Source organism: Gossypium arboreum, chromosome 13, assembly GCF_025698485.1.
Source record: "Gossypium arboreum isolate Shixiya-1 chromosome 13, ASM2569848v2, whole genome shotgun sequence".
NCBI classification, from domain to species: domain Eukaryota; kingdom Viridiplantae; phylum Streptophyta; class Magnoliopsida; order Malvales; family Malvaceae; genus Gossypium; species Gossypium arboreum.
This window is the reverse complement of record NC_069082.1, coordinates 7,144,164-7,165,535: the sequence shown is the minus strand read 5'-3', so window position 1 is coordinate 7,165,535 and position 21,372 is coordinate 7,144,164. Positions and strand designations below refer to the sequence as shown.

The following is a 21,372-nucleotide window of genomic DNA, read 5'->3' as shown; positions in this document are numbered from 1 at the left end:
AGAAGATTGAAAGTTGTATTTACAGATTATCCATCATATGAGATTGTTGATGAGAGACTTGAATGTTGGTGCTTGCCTAATCATTTAAAACATGCCAATTAATTTTATTTAAATGTCAAAAAAAAATGTCAAAAGGGATTCCTGACCAGGACCATTGGTTTTAAACTTTTTCTTCGGCTTCAGTCATGCAATGCCAAAAGGGGGGTAAAAGAGACACCTACGATGGTCCAAAGTAAACATGGGCCTTAGAGGGTAAAGGATCCCCCATTTTTTTGAGTGCCTCTTCCAGGGAATGAATATATAGGAAGGTGGCTTAAATAGGCAACAATACTTTACCGAAAGTTACGGAGTCGAAGCAAATATTTGTATTGGAATCTTTGGTTCTGACATACTCTGTTAGCAATTTTTCTAAATTAATGTCATTTGGTTTGGTTTATCCAATTTGGTATAGTTGTTGTAGTCTCTTTCTCATTTAAGAGCGGACATTCCTAAATTTAAAAAATCCCGATCGCTTCAATATTTCTCCAATGAACCAAGGTAAATTTTTATTATTGTCTCTTGATTTACTTAGAACCTCAAACATTTGTGAGAGATGGCATCTAATAGATTTGAAGCTCCGTATTTACTCAACATATAAGCCTTCAAAGTGGAGAGTTAAACATATAAATTAAATAAATGAGAGCATTGAAGCAACTTGCATGAATGACCCTCAAAAGTTCATTATACGGTAACCATTTTTTCCCCTTAATACTGTAATGTTTTTCATCATAGTTTTAGTTCATGACTATATATGCTTTCATTTTTGCTAAAATTAACATAAAACTAGTTTTCAATTTTAGTAAAATGCCCCCCAAAAAAGAACCCACCAAAAAAAAGGCAGCTACTATGTTTTTTTCCTTTCATTTCTACTTTAAGAAACCGAATGCCTTCTATTTCTGGATGGTGTTGATTTGGCTTCTTCGGGATTGGCAGAACCGAGACTCTCTGATGAATCCGAACCGCTGTTTTCACCTTGGGCTCCTTTGCTTGACCATATCTTTGAAAATATCCTCTTGGATTTCAATAAACCTTTCATTTTACTAATGGCAACTTTGTCGACACTGTTCCTACTATCTCCGCCGTTTCTCTCACTCCCCCCAATGCTGTTGCTCATCCTCAAGGCAGCTATTTCGCCTTTCAGGGCCTTGAGTTCCTCGGCTGTGGCCACTGCATCCCAATCTTCCTCCGGGTGGGTTGCTGCTGACCTTGAGCTCCCATGAGATCCAATATTTAGATCCTTCAGGCCTCTAGGCAAGTCAGGAGTGCTACTTCCTGATGAAGCAGTAGCCCTTACCTGCTCGAAAAACAGAACCTGCACAACGACACGCAATGGGAGTCTCTCATTTTGCACAGCGTGCATACATGCATCGACTGATAGTTTCTTGCAATCCATTAATTTGCATATTCTTTTCCTCTCACTCTTGCTGATCCCTGGGTGCTCCTGCATTGAAGCCGAGTGGATTTTAAGTCAACAGAATCGGTTTGTAAGTACATCGACAAAAATAGAGTTTGGCAAGATTCTCACCTTAAGGTACATGTCAATGGCTCGGTAAAGCCCATCGTGAGAAGGCCGAGAGATGCAAGACACCATTTCAGCTAGGTCTACAAACTTCGACAAGGGTAAGTTGGGATCCTTTGCAATTTCAGCAAGATATGCATCGATCAATTTTGCCACCATCAGCTTGGAAGCATCGGTTAGGATTCCAGGTCTTCGTATTTCCTGGACCTCGTTGTCTTCCGACTCGAATTCAGCATTCTGATCCTGCATCAGAAACTCTTTCACTATTTTCTGTACCGTATCAACATCGTACACTACATCTTCCCCGTCTGCAGCTCGTATCGAAAGATCATTTACGGAAGCCTCCTCAAGTTGCTGCCCTATTCGCCTCACGAGCTGCTCCCGGGCCATTTCTCCCAAGTCAACAATGATGGCTGCTTTCAATAACTTCAGCAAGAAACTACAAGATACACTTCCTTTCTCAGCGGGCAACAGCCAGACAATAGTATCAACTGTTGATCTATACTTTATGACATCCCCGGAACGGATCACGCCCTTACTGAAACCAGGCAACCTTCTGTAAGAATAAGCTTTCAAAGCTTCTCCAATCACTTCATGAGATAGTATTCCTTTGGTTTTAATATTCATTATGACACGCTTATATAGATCAATTTCAAGTTCACACAAATCCTCAACCCACCAGTCCTTTGGCACAGGTCGGTTTCTGAAACCATTACAGTTCAGATCATTCCCATTTTCCTCTGGGACCTTCCTCCGGTTATAAGTGTAGGACCAATCAACCTTGGAAACATCAATGCAAGCCTTGGTAGCTATAGCATCGATGCAGAGACCAACCACCTTCAATTCCTCGGATAATGGTAACATAGATTTCGAGGTCTGAAGAACAATGATCGAATCCTTCCAGCAATGGAAGATGCTGGAGTTGAGGAAGACATCGATCTTGTAAATTAGGTTCCCTTTTTCGATGGTCTCATGCATTCCTAAGTACTCAGCTGCAAATCTAGCAGCGACAACATTGTAAGCATTGAGGGTGACAGTCATGCCGTAACAAAATTTGGCACATATCTCAAAGGCAACTGGGCCTCCGGGAATGTCAGAAATCTGAATTTCATCATTGTTTTCTTCATTACCACTTGCAACCAACTTTTGTAAGTATGCACTTTTCGACAGAAGAGGAAACTGCATATAAGTTCACAAAGATATAAGTTCGGATTGCATGTAAGATACAATGGAAATATGGAAAGCATTCTAGTAAGGAAATTACGCTTGAAGAGAATGCTCGACCATAGACAGAAATTCATGAAAACTGGAAGAAAATGCTTACCTTGTGCAGATAAAACTTAACATCCCCTACAGTGACAGTGATGTCAGTTGCCAGCTCACTTGCCACATACCTGACATGCAGATATAAGCTTAAAACATCAGAACTTCGAAAAATTCACACAGGTTGGACAAAGACAACATTATATCAAACACCAGTCCATGGTACAGTTATCTATTTAAGAATAAGTGAATTACATTCACATTAAGCAACGAAATGAATACACATTATATCTGCGTTGCTGTGATGTATAGGCCACAAAGTGACAAGTTACGAGATGTATTTAACTAATGACGGTTTTAAGGAACCAGATCTACAGCTGTAGAACATGTAACAAATAGCTAAGGAAACTAGTAGTATAAGTAATGTCAACTCATTACCGCATTCAAATAGTACATCGAGAAATCTAGTTCAAATTTCTTCATGGCAAGATCAGTGCACTTAAAAGGTGAAATTTCGGTCAAATTTTAACTGGATGTTGGGATTAAGTTATCTTTGGACCTCATCCTACATTCTCGAGGTTGTTATCAAACAAATTCAGGGTTGAACTCATACACGGCGATAGGAAAGAATATGGTTATAAAGAATCGAAAAGAGTAGGATTCCCTCTATCTTCATAAGCAGAAGTTCAAACTACCTATCATTGGATCTCAAGGATCGTGAATTTGAAATCGTTAATATTTGTGCCACACACGGAGTTAGAATAACCCGAGTATGTAAAAGGCCGAAAAGTATAACACATACACAAGGAACCATAAAAGATTTAACCAGAAAAAAAGAAAAGGATATATCAAAAGTTAAAAAGAAAGAAGATTAGTCAGTCTTCACTCACGAGCAGCAACGTATGCGGCGCTAAGAGGAACGTAACAAAATCAATGGCCTATAAAAGCTGCAAATCACATAAACCATTCTACGGTATACTGTAAATGGTCATTTAGAAAAAAGGACCACCACAATTTCACATAGCCACGAAAAGATTCCTAGTTTATGCATAAACCAAAGAGGCAACGTTACCGGAATTTGGAGTATGCAGTTGAAATGAACAAATGAAGGCAAGAGATAATCACTTGATGGTCTTATGAAAGAATGGATTGAACTATGTGGACATAGTTTTATTTTTCTCAACAAATGATAAATTGTGAATAAGGTTCCAAGAGATCTCACCTCGCATTGTTCCCATCACTCTGAAACGTATCTGGCTTCGATCCAAGCTTCATGAACTTCATATTGACACACAAAAAGAACCCCTTCCCCTCTGCAAACCTCAAAAACTGTACTCTCAGCTACTTGATCAGATCACAAGAAAATCAAATACCAATGGAACATAACACCAACTCGAGGAAAAGTTGCCAAAACTGGTAACCGATACCCCCAACTGTGAGGACCGAGTTTTCTGAATTCAAACAGCTTTCTGTGGTTCAACGAGACTAAAGAACTATCTAAGGGAAAGGAAAGGGATATATGCTACGAAAGCATATGACGGAATCTCAACAGCAATCGAGGCAGGGAGGGTCTGAATAAGATGGGGTTTTTTCTGAGTAACAATTTAAGAAAAGGTTCTCTTGAATGGCAAGAGAGGCATGGAAGAGGTTGTTGTTTCCTATGTTGATGGCAAAGCCCACCGAGTGCGGGAGAACTCGGCCAGCTTAGGGGACATAAACAACAGACTCTTTACACTAAAATAATGCCCAAAACCAGAGACTATCACAAGCACCAATCTGACTTCACCTCTACTCCCCCACACACTAATTTTTTAAAGCATATAAAAGATTCATATCATCAAGACCTTTTAAGGTCCTTTAAAGCTTCAAGTTCCAAACTTGGCATATACAAATCAAATATCTATATCCATCCACCCATCCATACATCCATCCATACATACATGTGTATATATATATATATTGCTTTTACCGTTGAAGTCTGAAATCCTGCAATGGAAAACAGCATCTTGGAATCAGTTGAAGAAACCACCAAAACGGTAGACAACAAGCATCTATCTATCTTTATTTTTATTTTATGTTATTTTTTATTCAAAGAATGGGGAATCAATGAAAAAGGATAACAAAAAGATTATAAAAGTAATATAGTAATGAACAATCAAACATCAACTAACCAACAAATTAACAACAATATCATTCACAAATTGGAACTGAAATCTGAGGAATCTACCAGAATATATATAATCACAAAAATCTAATAAAAAAATCAAAATTCCAACATTCAAGATCAGATTTTTACAGCATGGGAAACCGGGAAAATGCCCACAATCAAAAAGATTTTTCAGAATGACAAAACAAATGCAGAAATTACCAAGAAATTTACACCATCATTGAGGAGAATTAAGTAGAAAAACTCAAAAAAAAAGTAACCAAATTTACACAATAAACCCACCAAAAAAAACCAAACTTTCAAGTACCCATCAGTTTTAGACAAAAATCCAAAACTTGTTGGCAAATGTGTTTTTTTTTTTTTTTTATCTGGGTTTTATGTGTAGTGGCAAATACTATAACTTTTCCTTCAATTACACAAACCAAGAAACAAAAACTTTAACTTTGATGCTTTGGGTATTTTTTTTTTCCTCTTTTATGAAGATTGGTGAAGAAAGTAGATTCAGCTTCATTGGGTTATTGGGAGAAAAAGGGGTATAAGCATTAACACAGTCGACATATAAGCTGAGTTAAGCACGCCAAAGGCTGACAACGCGGCTTTCTTGCTTTGCCACCTTCTTTTTTACTAAATGCCTTCTCTTTACTTGTATCCTAATTAACCTTTCATTCTCCGTCTTTTGCTGTATTCAACAACTGTTTCCTCAGAAAGTAATGATGATAATAATAATGATGGAGAGTTTTTATTGGAATTTCATGATTTTCTTACCATAACAAATGACAATGACAAGGAAAAAGAAAAACAATGTCTCTGTCCAAAATCAAGTTACATTGTTCCTTTCATTGTGGTGAAATCATGACTGTCCAGTGAGGGTAAAGAAATTCTTTTTCCCTTCCATTTTGATTTTTAGTTGGGTGAGTTTATTGGAATATTGTCAATGTAGACAACAAAGAGTTTATTCCTGTTTATATGTAATATGATTTTAGATTTAATGGAGAGAAGAGGGCTCACGAGCCGGGTCAAGTTCCGAGCAGGCTAAGTTGATTTTAAATTCGATACTGTCTGAAATATGAATATAAAATTTTACTTAAATTTACTTATATTTATGAATAATTAACCTAAATTTATTTTAAATTAATTTATATTATTTTTAAAAATTTTAAAATATATTTCTTTTTAATATTTAATATATTTATTTATTATAGTTTTATATAGTCATTTTAATTTTTAATGTTTATATTATAATAGTATTATACATTATTATAGATTTAATTTTGATATGCTATAAATTACATAATATATAAAAATATGATAATATAAAACATTATGAACTTGAAAAAGGGTTGGTCCAAACTAGGCTTGGGCCTTAAATATTCAAGCCCGAGCCCGACCTGTACTCTAAGCGGGCCTAATTATTTGCTCAAACCCTCTCAAATTTTGAACGAGCCTAAACAAATAACCCGACTCATAAATAGGTCTAATTGAGACACGATATACTTATCAACACCAGAAGATCTTATTAAAAAAATATATCAATGTGTAATATTCAAGTAAACTAGCTTTAGCTAGCCATAAACATATTTAAGAATCCAATTACTTGTCCAAACCCGAAGGTTAATTTGAAAGGATTTATATAAAAATATTATATTCGAAAAATAAGCTTGGGTAAAGAAAATTAGGTCCATTTAGAAAATGAGTTGGGCTCGGATTTAGACTTTCCAAACTAAGCTCAACTCATTCTCTAAGTTTGTAATATATTATATTATGTTATTTTTATATATTATGTAATTGATAGCACATAAAAATTAAATATTTAATAATATATAAGGCTATTATGTAAGCATTAAAAAATTAAGTTGCCTATATATGAAATTTTAATAAATGAAAAATAAAAATTTAAATATTATATAAATATATAAACAAAAATAAAAATGGGTTGACCAAAATGAGTTTCGATTAACCATTTATAAATATGGACGAGTTTGGTCAAAATTTTAGACTCATATTTTTAAATGGGCCAAGCTTAAGCAAATATAAAATGTGTTAATATCATATTCAAGTCCAACTCGACTTATTAACACCTCTAGCTAGCGACAGTTACTTCAATATAGCATGGGATAAATCTCAAAATTATACTTAAACTTTGATCCAATGTACAATGTCATACATAAACTTTAATTTTGCATAATTTTATACATTAAATTTTGATTTAATTCAATTTCACTAAACTACTAACCCAATTATCAATATAGCATCATTTTATATTTACATATTACATATTGCATATACAAATATTTTATTTATCCAATATAAAAATAAATTGATATATTTATTTCTTTAAATCTATACAATTAAATCAAAATTAAAATTTTATATATACATATTTAAATCATATTTTAAATTTTTATATAATTGTATTAAATCAAAATTAGTATATAGTAACAAACCTTAAATTATAAAATAAAATTCTAATTGCAGAGTATAAAAGGCTATCAATTATTACATCCAAATATGATATTAGCTATTATTGTTAGAGTAGCTTCATAGGTATATACTTTTTTTATTGGTGAAATAATATCTCTTATTTTATTTTTATTTAAATAATCTCGTTATAGGTTTCGATTATATTTACTTTTTTTGACATAATATTTAAAACTACCCCAGCCTCTCCTTAATCCATAAATAGAAAGATAATGCGTTTCAACGCACTCAAATTTTCATCCTCTTATACTGATAACAATATTTATACCAATTTAACTGAGACTCAATCGAATTTTATTTTTAATTCGCTTAATAAATACACATCCAACTTTTGATATGGTGGTATCATATTGTAGATCAGATAATAATATTTCCCCGACCAAAATCAACAAAGAAGGCAGCATTGTTGAGTATAAAATTGGAGTAAAAGAACATTTCATATTCCTCATCTCAACACTTCCCTATGAAAGTGTTACATTTCTTTCACATTTCACACCACATTTTGAGGCTTTCCTTCTTTCCCTTTTAACTTGGAACAGGACTAAATTTGGTAATTAGGTTCACTTTAATATTTATATTTTTTAATCTATTTTAGGATTTGAATTTATCAAGTAAGTTCATTTTAATCCTTGAACTTGATGAATATAAAAAATTTGATGATTTAGCACTTTGAGATTCTACCACATCATCGAAAAATCAAAATTGACCTAATTGAATACAGGTACTAAAATGGACTAAATTGTTAAATTTGGGGACTAAAAGTTATATTAACCCTTATAAGTTAGTAAAGATCATGAGAGGTATCTATCTCAAAATCCCACACATGTTGCTGACTGTATCACACTGTATGTGTATATATAATATAAACCCTACTGCTAGATCATCTCATCTCATATATATATATTTGAGGATTTCTTAACAAACACTTGATTCCTTGTCTACTATTTTAATTCAACCAAATCTTAAAAGTCAAGGAGAAGGTTTCCTTGGGCAGAAATTTTCACCACAAGTCATTGTGTGATTGGGGGAATAAAATTGAAATCAAGTCAAATTGAGGTTAAACAGTGGCAAATTCGAGTTTTACTTGAAACTTGTAGTTCGATGCTGAATTCAAACTTAATCAAGTTTCATTTTCTTGACTCGAGATATAATTAAACTTATTGAATTATAACACTTAACTCGAATTAAGTTAAGGTTTTAATAATATTTAAAAATTATTTTAAAATATATATTAAAAAAATAATTGAACTCGTGAATTATTCAAATTAGATAATTAATTGTTCTAATTCAATTGAATCAAATTCAATTTTATTTTTTAAAATTAAATTCGAATAGTTTATGAATACAAATATCTGGTTTACAACCTGGTGTTGATATAAAATAGGGTCCTATCTGCCTAATTTTGAGCATAAAATATCTCAAAGGGAATAAAAATGTGTAGCTTAGGGTCATATGCTAGTTGTGGAAAAAAGAGGTCCCCAGCCTCTCTAACTTTGACCCACCACATGCTTTAGCAAGTTTGTTTGATTTGCTTGCCCATATTTGCCAAACCCCACCTTTCCTTCTAGATTCATTGCTACATGGATTAACACAGTGCCCAAGCTAGAACTTTTTTAAAAATGTTATAATTAAATTATAAAATTTTAAATGGTTAAATTAATTTAAAATTATACAATTTTTAAAATAATTTAATTATAAGGTCCAATTTGATTTTAGGAAATAGAGATTATTTTCGTTTTTAATTTTTAAAAAAATAATAAACACTACGGAAAATATGTTCAAAATTAATTTTTGGAAAATGAAAATATGTAAAATTAGAAAATAATAATAAGTCGTTTTATTGTTTTCACTAAAAATGTTTTGCAAAATTGAAAAAGCTTAGAACAAAGTCTTTTAACTTTAATTTTAATTAATGAATTGTGCTTACTTCAAACCCAATTAAATGTAAAAATATTGTTTTCAACAATGTTTAAATATCAAAATCTTTTACCCTGTTTCAAATCCCTATAAATGTAGTAATTTTATTTTATTTCTCATGTTTCTGTTATAAGAAAATAGTGCATCAAACATGTTTCCATATTTTCATTACTAAAAACAAAATTGTATTTTTATTTAACAAATGTTCTTTTAAATTTTTCTAAAATAAAAAAAAGTTTTAAGTAACCAGCTTAAATTTCTCAGTTTTGAGGGCAATAATTTTGCTTACCCTTAAAATAGATGATGTTTTGGTTGAAATTGTAAAATTGAACCTTTAAATTCATGGTATCTTAGGCTCAAACTTTGTTTTTGTGTGAATGCTTTTTCTAAACTTATTTCAGTTTTAAATTGGGTTTTATAAATTTTATATAAAAATTAAAAATAAAATACCCTTATAATAATATTTATTACTATATAAAGAGAACGAAAATTTTAATCTTTACTTATGATACCAACTCATCAAATGCTAAATACTCTTTTAGATGAGCCGTGGCTATAATGCGATAAAATCTTTTATCTCATAACTATAATAATTAATCTCATCACCACCGTTATTTTTAATCTTATAGGTATAACACCTCAAGCTAAACAAATATATGAACACACTCATTTGTCAAAATTTCAACATAAATTAAAGATAAGTGGAAGACAATTTGGGTTAATTATATTGAATAAAAAAAGGGATTGGGCATGGGATCTTATGGGAGACAAAGGAAATAGAAAACATAAACATTGTGATCTAAAGATACTGCTAATACAATAATCATACAACTCATTACTGTACTATACGTTATGAATAAATAAATAAATAAATAATAGTGAATAGATCACTTGGTCTACGTTTAACGCAAATGCACATCACATGCACGTCTTAAAATCTAGGGTTAATATACCATTTGACACCTATATTTAGTTTTAATATTTAATTTAGTACTTAAATGTATTTTTTTATCCCAATTAAATATTTATGTTGAAATCGAACCTTTGAATATTAAAGTTAAATTTATATATTAACTGATATATTAACCCTAAAAGTTAGGCTCAATTTGCTTAGTTTTACCGTATCAAGACTCATACCTCCCATATGATCAGTCTACTATGTTTTTCGGCATGTATCATGCCATACGTCACATGCATCGATCCATCCTACAGTGTCTTTGATATTTATATTTTGATTATTGAGTAGGACTCAAAAAAGTTGGTTTGTGATCAGTTGAATCACATTAAACTATTCTTTTTCTCTTTTGATGTAATTGCGTCTCCATCTTTTTGTGTAGCCAAATCATGATACTTGGTTAAAGATAGTTTAATTAGATAAATGATGTACATAATTATTATCCGCGGTCCATTAAATATAAATTCATATATAATTTTGTACCTTGTTAGAGGATTAAATGATGATGTGTCGTTAAAATGGATTAATATTGTTAAGTAAATTTACGTTGATTATTAGGTTTAAAGTTTGAATTAATTTTGTAAAGATTTATATCAATCATTTTAATTAATATGGTTGATATAATTTCTTTTAATCAGATATTATTTTATGAGTCTTTCCCACACATTATTTATAGTTCATTTTCAATTATTTAATGATATTTTTATGTTATTGACACATAATTTTGGTATTTTTTACCTAAATCTCGTACCTAAACCTTGAACTTGAGTTTAGGGTTTGAAGTTTGGGATTTAGGATTTAAGATTTGAGGCTCGGGGTTTAAGGTTAGGTTATAGTTTCAAGTTCGAGCTTTGTGGTAAAGAAATTATCAAAATTATGCGTCAATGACGTGAAAATATTTTTTCATAGACCCTTCTCACCACATCATCTATGTCCCTGTCCAATTATTTAATGATATTTCAACAAATTTTTTCATGTCATTAACACATAATTTTGGTAATTTTTTTTATCATGAACCCAAACTCAAAAACCTCGAATCCTAAATCCTAAATTTGAGTTTAGGGTTCGAGATTTAATATTTAGGATTTGAGGTTCAAGGTCAAGTTAGAGTTCGAAGTTCGAGGTTTGGGGTAAAAAATTATCAAAATTATATGTCAATGACATGAAAAAAATTACTAAAATGCCATTAAATAATTAGAAAAAGATCATGAATGATGTGGTGGGAAAGATCCATAAAATAATTTCTCTACAAATTAATATTCATCGTTTTTGAGAAATTCCGAAGAGGTGTAGATATGCTTTTAAAGAAGACCAACTTTATTCCTTATTTAAAGGATATTTGATATGGGAAACATTTAAGGGATTATGAAGATCTGGTTTTATCCTTTCGAACTGGTTTGAAGTAATCGCTTACAGTCTATGTATTGAAGCATTTGCTAGTGAAACAAGTTGCAACTCATTATGACAACTAGTTTTACTATAAGACCAGTGATTTTTGGTTGACAATTTTTTACTTGATTGTATGAAGTAAATCTTATGATCTTACACAGTTAATTGAAAGGAGATATTATTCACAATAAGGGAACTAATATATGGGATTATGATCATCTTTCCATAAGGAGATATAAATAGTTATCATATTATATGTATCTCAAATATATCTAAGCTATAATAGTGGTTGATGTGGGATGAAATTTTAGAGATTTATTCTGATTAAACTAATTCATTGAATATATATGAAATCGAGGGTGTACTTATTTGTTCATTGAGAGGAATTTTTGTAGTGCGAATTCTTGTATAATTAAATTGTCTTATCAATTTATATAGGAGTTAGGCTACAATATTTGAGAATGTGGTTGGGGTTAAATCATCTCTTGCAACGTGAAGATTATAGTGAGTTGCTGTTTAGGCAAATCTTCTGAATGTAGGATTGGATCTAAACTATATAAATAATCTCTTGCGTTTATTGATCCTGTTTTAAGTTGTTTCGTGAGTCGCAACTCAACAAATAACTAAGTTAGCAACTTCAACATTTGCATGATTCACTGATAGTTTATATGGTGTCAATGCATCAAATGTGAAGCTATTTGGATTAGTTTTATGATCCATTTGACAATATATAATTTTATAAACTATAAGTGAACCAAATGATACTGTGTCGTCACCTGTTTTTCCTTTTAAGGTAAAGAAAATTCATTGCAAAGACAACAGTATAAAAATTCATTGCATGCCCTCGACGTTCTCATCAATCTGACTTCCTATGTTAATATTGAACCAGTGAGGGTCATGATATAAACATCTTCCTTGGCCAATTTATGGACAACCTCGTTAGCTTCCCTATTAATGTATGTACATATGATTTCTAAAAATCAGAATGGAGTCAATAATACCTATTAGAAATGTCGGTGTTGAATCAAGATTTTTAATTCAATTGACGAAATTCTTTCCTACAAAATAATTTAAAAATTTTTCTTTTGTCCAAGAACCGTTGTTGTTTACAACTATTGTCATTGATAAACATTTATATATTATTTTATATACTTATAGTCATTGTACAAAAATTCTAAAAATGAATGGGAATTTGGATGTAAAACAACACGTCCTAATACTTATAAAAACATAAAAGAAAAATAGAAAATATAAATTTATTAGGTGAAAACCAGAAATAAAAAATATACTGGTAATAATAAGAAAAGAAAAATTTGTTAGAAAAAACTTCTAAAAATCTAAAAACAGATATGTAAATGTTTTATTTGTGATGAAGAAGGCCATATAGCACCAAACTGTCCTAATAAAGGAAAAAGTGCTAAAAAGAAGATTAAAAGTCTTGAAGAATAAGATTTAGAAATTTGTTATGAAGTTACAAACTAACACAAGTGCGGAAGATAGTTATTTTATTAAAAGTAAAAGGAAGATTTTACAAAGAGAGAGTGTTTACAAAGAGAGAATACTGAAAGTAAAAGAAAATATTTCTAAGCTATTTTTCGATGCCTCGTTTAGGCTCTTTACATTGCTATTTATAGTAAAATTTCTAAACTCTATTTGATTTTTCTTCAATCCCGCACAGTGTTTCTGATAAGGATGAATTTATTATTGCCTCCACGTATGTTGTCAGTTGTCTTTGTCATATCTTCATTCGTACATGGATGCCTTGAATTTTTGTTTACCGCCAATCTTGAAAATCAGCTTGAAAGTCTTCTTGACTTTCCACGTGGTCTTTGTTTTGTCTTTATCCTTCTTGGATGTTGTCCAGGTTCCATGTTTCTATTTCATCCAGGTGTAAAGATTCTGGTGATAGTTTTGGTGAATTCCAAGTCTCCCACGTGTTCTTGATTTCTTCAATTATTTCTGAAGGAAAATCGTCTATTTCCATATCTGCTATTTTCTTTAGCAGTTGTATGGATTCTTCATCTCTTGATTTCTGAATCATGCTGTTTTTATCAGCTACTATTCTTCTTCCATCGGTAGATAATTTGTATGTTTGATCTTGAAGTACATGTCGAGCTGTTGACATTAAATCAATTCCAGCTTGAATTTGAAAATATTTTGGATTATTGTAACACTTGTCAATGGTTTTGGTCAAGTGTTTTTATCTTCTTTGGTCACGATAAATAAGGACTATCAAACATTCGTTGAATAATCCATATTTGATATGGTTGATAGAATCGCTCTTTTTCAGCAATTCCAATAAGACTACTTATTTGGATATAAAAATAGTAATAAAAATCATCTTGATATTCTAAAAGTGACAATATAGCTTTTATAATAGCAGGAAAATCTTTTAATAAGTAAAAAGAAAAGTTTTGTACTACAATTTCTCTAACCAAACCCCATTCAATACTGTTTATATCAAATGGTTCATGATCTAATCTGAATTTTATAGTAGGAATTTCTTCCCCTATATCATTTAGATAAATATATGATTGTAAAAAGTATTCAGAAAAGACTTTTTTATATTGAGTCTGCTGGTTGCGATAATTTTATTGATTTTTCAAAAATTTCATTGGTAGTATTTTCCTAGCTTTATTATATAAACATATTCTAAACATTTTATTCATAATGGGACTATTTGTTCCTTTATGAATAAAGTATTGAAATATATCAATAAGATTATTTATCTATTTGATATTTGTATACTCTATTTCGAGTTCTTGCCAATCTCTGTATAAAACAGCTTTTAATAATAATTCATGTGCTTCATTTTCTTTAGTTGTTTTTTTTCAACTAGAAATTGTGAAAACTTTGTAAGAGCTCGTCTAAAATTTGCTCTTTGTTCTAAAATATGGGTTTTCCATATTTCATTAATATATTTATAAATTTCACTTGGTAATCCTGAATTATAAAAATCTTTTATTTCTGGAATTTGTTGTTGTTTCAACAAATTTTCTGCTCCTTTTATAACTTCAGAATAACTGGCTTGATATGCTGAATTTGGATCTTGAGACCAAGGAGATTGAATTATTCTTTTTGAAGGGTATTCGTTTGCCATTCTTGATGCATATGATGAAGGAGATCCAGTTGGTTGTCTTACCATTGGATAAGGAACATAATATCCTTGATTAGGATAGAATCCTGTTAATATAGGAGTAAATCCCTGATTGGGAGTCAATCCTTGATTAGGATTTATCTGCTTTCCTTTGTTGGGTTTTTTATGGACAGTAGTTCATTCCCCGACTTGTTCTAGAGGTTTTTTACCTCTATCCATAAGGCCTGCTAAGATAATCAGCAATAATATTATTAGTACCTTTGACATATAAAACTTCAAAATTGAAACTACATAAATCATTGTACCATCTAATTCTTCTTGGTACACTTTCTAGACTATTATTAGTCAGAAATTGTTTGACTGCCTGGTTGTCAGTTTTTATAATAAAATTTTCAGATGCTAAATATATAAGAAAGGTTTTTATTGCCTTTTTAATAGCTAATAATTCTTTTTCATATATAGCATAATTAACTTCATTTGATTTAAATTTTCCAGAACTATATCCACATATTAGTTCTTCGTTTTTTGCTGTTTTAGCTTTTAAAATACATCCCCATTAATTTTCTGATGCATCGGTTTCTAAAATTAATCTATCACCTTGTTTTGGTAAATAGACTTTTGGGGTATAATTTATTTCTGATTTTATATTTTTAATAATTTCTGAGTCTTCTTTAGACTAGCTAAAAGTTTTATCCTTTTTTAATTTTTCATTTGTTGAATAATAGTAGTAGATTGTATTTCTTCCATTCTAGTATTTCTAGAATTTCTACTAGGTTCAGAGGGAAAATAGGTATTTGAACTATTTTCATACCTATTGGTGTTGTCAATTTGTACTAATATTATATTCTTCTTCCTCTATTTGATAATTAGAAGGTAAAACTAAATTATCATTTGTATTTGTTATAGCATTATTTTTAAAATATAGTCTATCTCCAGATGACATATATTCTATAGTACTTACAGGTTTTGAAGTACTAGTACCACTTATTCTATCTATCATCCAATCTTTTGGTATTGACAGATCTTTTAGATGTAGTAATTTTGGTTGTATCTCTGTAGTAAATTTATTGGGTTCAAATAACTCAATTATTTTATTATTAATTTCGTTAATTTCTACTTCTGCCATGTTGGTATATTCATTAATAGAAGTCAAACTTATTGCTAGATCTTCTGCTAAATCACTTATTTCACAAAAATAAATAAAATTGTAACCTGGATGTTTTATTTTTGATACTATTTTATATTCTTTAGACCAGCTCTGATACCAATTATAAACTAACACAAGTACGGAAGATAGTTATTTTATTAAAAGTAAAAGGAAGATTTTACAAAGAGAGAGTGTTTACAAAGAGAGAATACTGAAAGTAAAAGAAAAGATTTCTAAGCTATTTTTTGATGCCTTGTTTAGGCTCTTTACATTGCTATTTATAGTAAAATTTTTAAACTCTATTTGATTTTTCTTCAATCCCGCACAGTGTTTCTGATAAGGATAAATTTATTATTGCCTCCACGTATGTTGTCAGTTGTCTTTGTCATATCTTCGTTCGTACATGGATGCCTTGAATTTTTGTTTACCGCCAATCTTGAAAATCAGCTTGAAAGTCTTCTTAACTTTTCACGTGGTCTTTGTTTTGTCTTTATCCTTCTTGGATGTTGTCCAGGTTCCATGTTTCTATTTCATCCAGGTGTAAAGATTCTGGTGATAATCTTGGTGAATTCCAAGTCTCCCACGTGTTCTTGATTTCTTCAATTATTTCTGAAGGAAAATCTTCTATTTCCATATCTGCTATTTTCTTTAGCAGATGTATGGATTCTTCATCTCTTGATTTCTGAATCATGCTGTTTTTATCAGCTACTATTCTTCTTCCATCGGTAGATAATTTGTATGTTTGATCTTGAAGTACATGTTGAGCTGTTGACATTAAATCAATTCCGGCTTGGATTTGAAAATATTTTGGATTATTGTAACACTTGTCAATGGTTTTGGTCAAGTGTTTTTTATCATCTAAACCATTAACAGCCTTTAGTGCACCTAATGGTCATTATCAATGGACAGTAATGCCATTTGGGTTATGTAATGCACCTCAAATCTTCCAAAGATGGATGGATTCTATATTTAATAAATATAAAAATTTTGTGTAGTTTATATAGACGATATATTAATATTTTCAGAAACACTGGAAAAACATAAAAAACATTTAAATATTATCTCTCAAGAATTCATAAAACATGGAATTATTTTGAGCCCTAAGAAAATAGAATTAGAAAAAACAAAAATAGAATTTTTAGGTTTAAATCTATCGGCTGATGGTCTTAAACTACAAGATCATATTATAGTAAAAATAAAAGAATTTTCAGAAGAAATTAAAAACCAAAAACAACTTCAACAATTTTTAGGAATAGTTAATTATGGAAGAAACTTCTTTCCTAACTTATCCCAAAAATTAGGTGATTTATATGAAAAATTAAAAAATGATAAAACTTTTAGCTGGTCTAAAGAAGACTCGTAAATTATTAAAATATAAAATCGAAATAAATTATACCCCAAAAGTCTATTTACCAAAACAAGGTGATAGATTAATTTTAGAAACCGATGCATCGAAAAATTATTGGGGATGTATTTTAAAAGCTAAAACAACAAAAACGAAGAACTAATATGTGGATATAGTTCGAAAATTTAAATCAAATGAAGTTAATTATGCTATATATGAAAAAGAATTATTAGCTATTAAAAGGCAATAAAACCTTTCTCATATATTTAGCATCCAAAAATTTTATTATAAAACCGACAACCAGTAAATAAACAATTTCGACTAATAATAGTCTAGAAAGTGTACCAAGAAGAATTAGATGGTACAATGATTTATGTAGTTTCAATTTTGAAGTTTTATATGTCAAAGGTACTAATAATATTATTGCTGATTATCTTAGCAGGCCTCATGGATAGAGGTAAAAAACCTCTAGAACAAGTCGGGGAATGGAGTACTGTCCATAAAAAACCCAACAAAGGAAAGCAGATAAATCCTAATCAAGGATTTACTCCCAATCAAGGATTGACTCCCAATCAGGGATTTACTCCTATATTAACAGGATTCTATCCTAATCAAGGATATTATGTTCCTTATCCAATGGTAAGACAACCAACTGGATCTCTTTCATCATATGCATCAAGAATGGCAAACGAATACCCTTCAAAAAGAATAATTCAATCTCCTTGGTCTCAAGATCCGAATTCAAAGATATCAAGCCGCTTATTCGAAGTTATAAAGGAGCGAAAATTTGTTGAAACAACAACAAATTCGAAATAAAAGATTTTTATAATCCAGGATTACCAAGTGAAATTTATAAATATATTAATGAAATATGAAAAACCCATATTTTAGAATAAAGAGCAAATTTTAGACGAGCTCTTACAAAGTTTTCACAATTTCTAGTTGAAAAACAACTAAAGAAAATGAAGCTCATGAATTATTATTAAAAGTTGTTTTATACAGAGATTGGCAAGAACTCAAAATAGAGTATACAAATATCAATGAGATAAATAATCTTATTGATATATTTCAATACTTTATTCATAAAGGAACAAATAGTCCCATTATGAATAAAATGTTTAGAATATGTTTATATAATAAAGCTAGAAAATACTACCAAAGTAAATTTTGAAAAATCAATAAAATTATCTCAACCAAAGCAGACTCAATATAAAAAACTCTTTTCTGAATACTTTTTACAATCATATGTTTATCTAAATGATATAGGGGAAGAAATTCCTACTATAAAATTCAGATTAGATCATGAACTATTTCAAGGAGATGTTTTACAATTCTTAAGACGTTGGGAAGAATCAGAAGTAGGAAAAGTCCAAAAAGGACAACTAATTAATGGTTTTAAATGTTAATATCCTTGTAATACCTTTTTGTCTACTATTAATAGAAATAAAAACCTATATTTGATCTTCTACTAATACATTTAATAGTTTATAGAAATTACTGCATTTATAGGTATATCAAAATATATTTTATTATAGCACCAAACTGTCCTAATAAAGGAAAAAGTGTTAAAAGATGATTAAAAGTCTTGAAAAACAAGATTTAGAAATTTGTTATGAAGAGGAAATAAATCCTGAAGAAATATTATATGAGTTAATATCAGAAACAGAGTCTGATTCAGATAAAGAAGAATATATATTTATGTTTAATGTAGGAAGTAGTTCTAAAAATCAATTAGAACCAAGAAGAATTAGATGGTACAATGATTTATGTAGTTTCAATTTTGAAGTTTTATATGTCAAAGGTACTAATAATATTATTGCCGATTATCTTAGCAGGCCTTATGGATAGAGGTAAAAAACCTCTAGAACAAGTCGGGGAATGGACTACTGTCCATAAAAAACCCACTAATAATATTATTGCTGATTATCTTAGCAGGCCTTATGGATAGAGGTAAAAAACCTCTAGAACAAGTCGGGGAATGGACTACTGTCCATAAAAAACCCAACAAAGGAAAGCAGATAAATCCTAATCAAGGATTTACTCCCAATCAAGGATTGACTCCCAATCAGGGATTTACTCCTATATTAACAGGATTCTATCCTAATCAAGGATATTATGTTCCTTATCCAATGGTATAGAAATTACTGCATTTATAGGTATATCAAAATATTTGAAAATATTTTGGATTATTGTAACACTTGTCAATGGTTTTGGTCAAGTGTTTTGTATCTTCTTTGGCTGCTGATAAATAAGGACTATCAAACATTCGTTGAATAATCCATATTTGATATGGTTGATAGAATCGCTCTTTTTAAGCAATTCCAATAAGACTACTTATTTGGATATAAAATAGTAATAAAATCATCTTGATATACTAAAAGTGACAATATAGCTTTTATAATAGCGGAAAATCTTTTAATAAGTGAAAAGAAAAGTTTTGTACTACAATTTCTCTAACTGAAACCCCATTCAATCATTTTATATTAAATGGTTCATAATCTAATCTGAATTTTATAGTAGGAATTTCTTCCCTATATCATTTAGATAAACATATGATTGTAAAAGTATTCGAAAAGACTTTTTATATTGAGTCTGCAGTTGCGAGATAATTTTATTGATTTTTCAAAATTTACTGCTGGTAGTATTTTCCTAGCTTTATTATATAAATATATTCTAAACATTTTATTCATAATGGGACTATTTGTTCCTTTATGAATAAAGTATTGAAATATATCAATAAGATTATTTATCTATTTGATATTTGTATACTCTATTTGAGTTCTTGCCAATCTCTGTAAAAAAGACTTTTAATAATAATTCATGTGCTTCATTTTCATTAGTTGTTTTTTTTCAACTAGAAATTGTGAAAACTTTGTAAGAGCTCGTCTAAAATTTGCTCTTTGTTCTAAAATATGGGTTTTCCATATTTCATTAATATATTTATAAATTTCACTTGGTAATCTGGATTATAAAATCTTTTATTTCGGAATTTGTTGTTGTTTCAACAAATTTTCGCTCCTTTATAACTTCGAATAAGCGGCTTGATATGCTGAATTCGGATCTTGAGACCAAGGAGATTGAATTATTCTTTTTGAAGGGTATTCTTTTACATTCTTGATGCATATGATGAAGGAGATCCAGGTTGGTTGTCTTACCATTGGATAAGGAACATAATATCCTTGATTAGGATAGAATCCTGTTAATATAGGAGTAAATCCCTGATTGGAAGTCAATCCTTGATTGGGAGTAAATCCTTGATTAGGATTTATCTACTTTCCTTTGTTGGGTTTTTTATGGACAGTAGTCCATTCACCGACTTGTTCTAGAGATTTTTTACCTCTATCCATAAGGCCTGCTAAGATAATCAAGGACAGTAACTTGAGGGTACTATAGAATATATTTTCATAAACTACCCCCACCATGGGATGAGATATGTATAAAAAAATATGTCTTATTTAGATAAACATAGTAAAGAATCAGGAATAGTAAAAGAAAATATAGATTCTATAGGAAATAGAATTAATTTTGCAAGAGAAAAAATAACTATACATTGTCTACAAACTAAAGCGGCTAAACAAGTAAAAAATAAATTAACTTATAGTCATTGTACAAAAATTCTAGAAAATGAATGGGAATTTGGATGTAAAACAACACGTCCTAATACTTATAAAAAACATAAAAAGAAAAATAGAAAATATAAATTTATTAGGTGGAAACCAGAAATAAAAAATATACTTGGTAATAATAAGAAAAAGAAAAATTTGTTAGAAAAAAACTTCTAAAAATCTAAAAAGTCTTTTTGAATACTTTTTACAATCATATGTTTATCTAAATGATATAGGGAGGAAATTCCTACTATAAAATTCAGATTAGATCATGAACCATTTGATATAAATAGTATTGAATAGGGTTTTGTTAGAGAAATTGTAGTACAAAACTTTTCTTTTCACTTATTAAAAGATTTTCCTGCTATTATAAAAGCTATATTGTCACTTTTAGTATATCAAGATGATTTTTATTACTATTTTTATATCCAAATAAGTAGTCTTATTGGAA

At 30.0% G+C, this 21,372-nt stretch overlaps 1 protein-coding gene across 6 annotated transcripts; it reads right to left on the bottom strand.

Moving 5' to 3' along the window:
* Positions 1–720: 720 nt before the first annotated feature.
* On the bottom strand, positions 721–5,992 carry LOC108486575 (BTB/POZ domain-containing protein NPY2-like). Of its 6 annotated transcripts, none has more exons than XM_053024262.1 (6): positions 5,190–5,731; positions 4,791–4,807; positions 4,044–4,134; positions 2,883–2,952; positions 1,565–2,737; positions 721–1,480 (listed from the first exon to the last, which is right to left on the bottom strand). In XM_053024262.1, exons 3-6 carry the CDS (start codon positions 4,103–4,105, stop codon positions 911–913), a joined length of 1,875 nt encoding a protein of 624 aa, XP_052880222.1. In that variant the 5' UTR covers positions 4,106–4,134; positions 4,791–4,807; positions 5,190–5,731; the 3' UTR covers positions 721–910. The 6 variants fall into 6 exon arrangements, with proteins under 6 accessions (XP_052880222.1, XP_052880223.1, XP_052880220.1 ...); XM_053024263.1 differs by having other exon boundaries at positions 5,271–5,731; XM_053024260.1 differs by lacking the exon at positions 5,190–5,731 and adding an exon at positions 5,754–5,992 and having other exon boundaries at positions 4,044–4,807.
* Between the last annotated feature and the right edge of the window lie 15,380 nt (positions 5,993–21,372).

What these genes read in the sequence shown, in the direction of transcription:
- LOC108486575 (XM_053024260.1), bottom strand. Translation starts at nt 4,105, where the DNA reads ATGAAGTTCATGAAGCTTGGATCGAAGCCAGATACGTTTCAGAGTGAT. An exon ending in TTAAGTTTTATCTGCACAAG is followed by an intron (nt 2,738 to 2,882) that starts GTAAGCATTTTC and finishes ACTTATATGCAG; the next exon opens with TTTCCTCTTCTGTCGAAAAG. An exon ending in CCATTGACATGTACCTTAAG is followed by an intron (nt 1,481 to 1,564) that starts GTGAGAATCTTG and finishes GCTTCAATGCAG; the next exon opens with GAGCACCCAGGGATCAGCAA.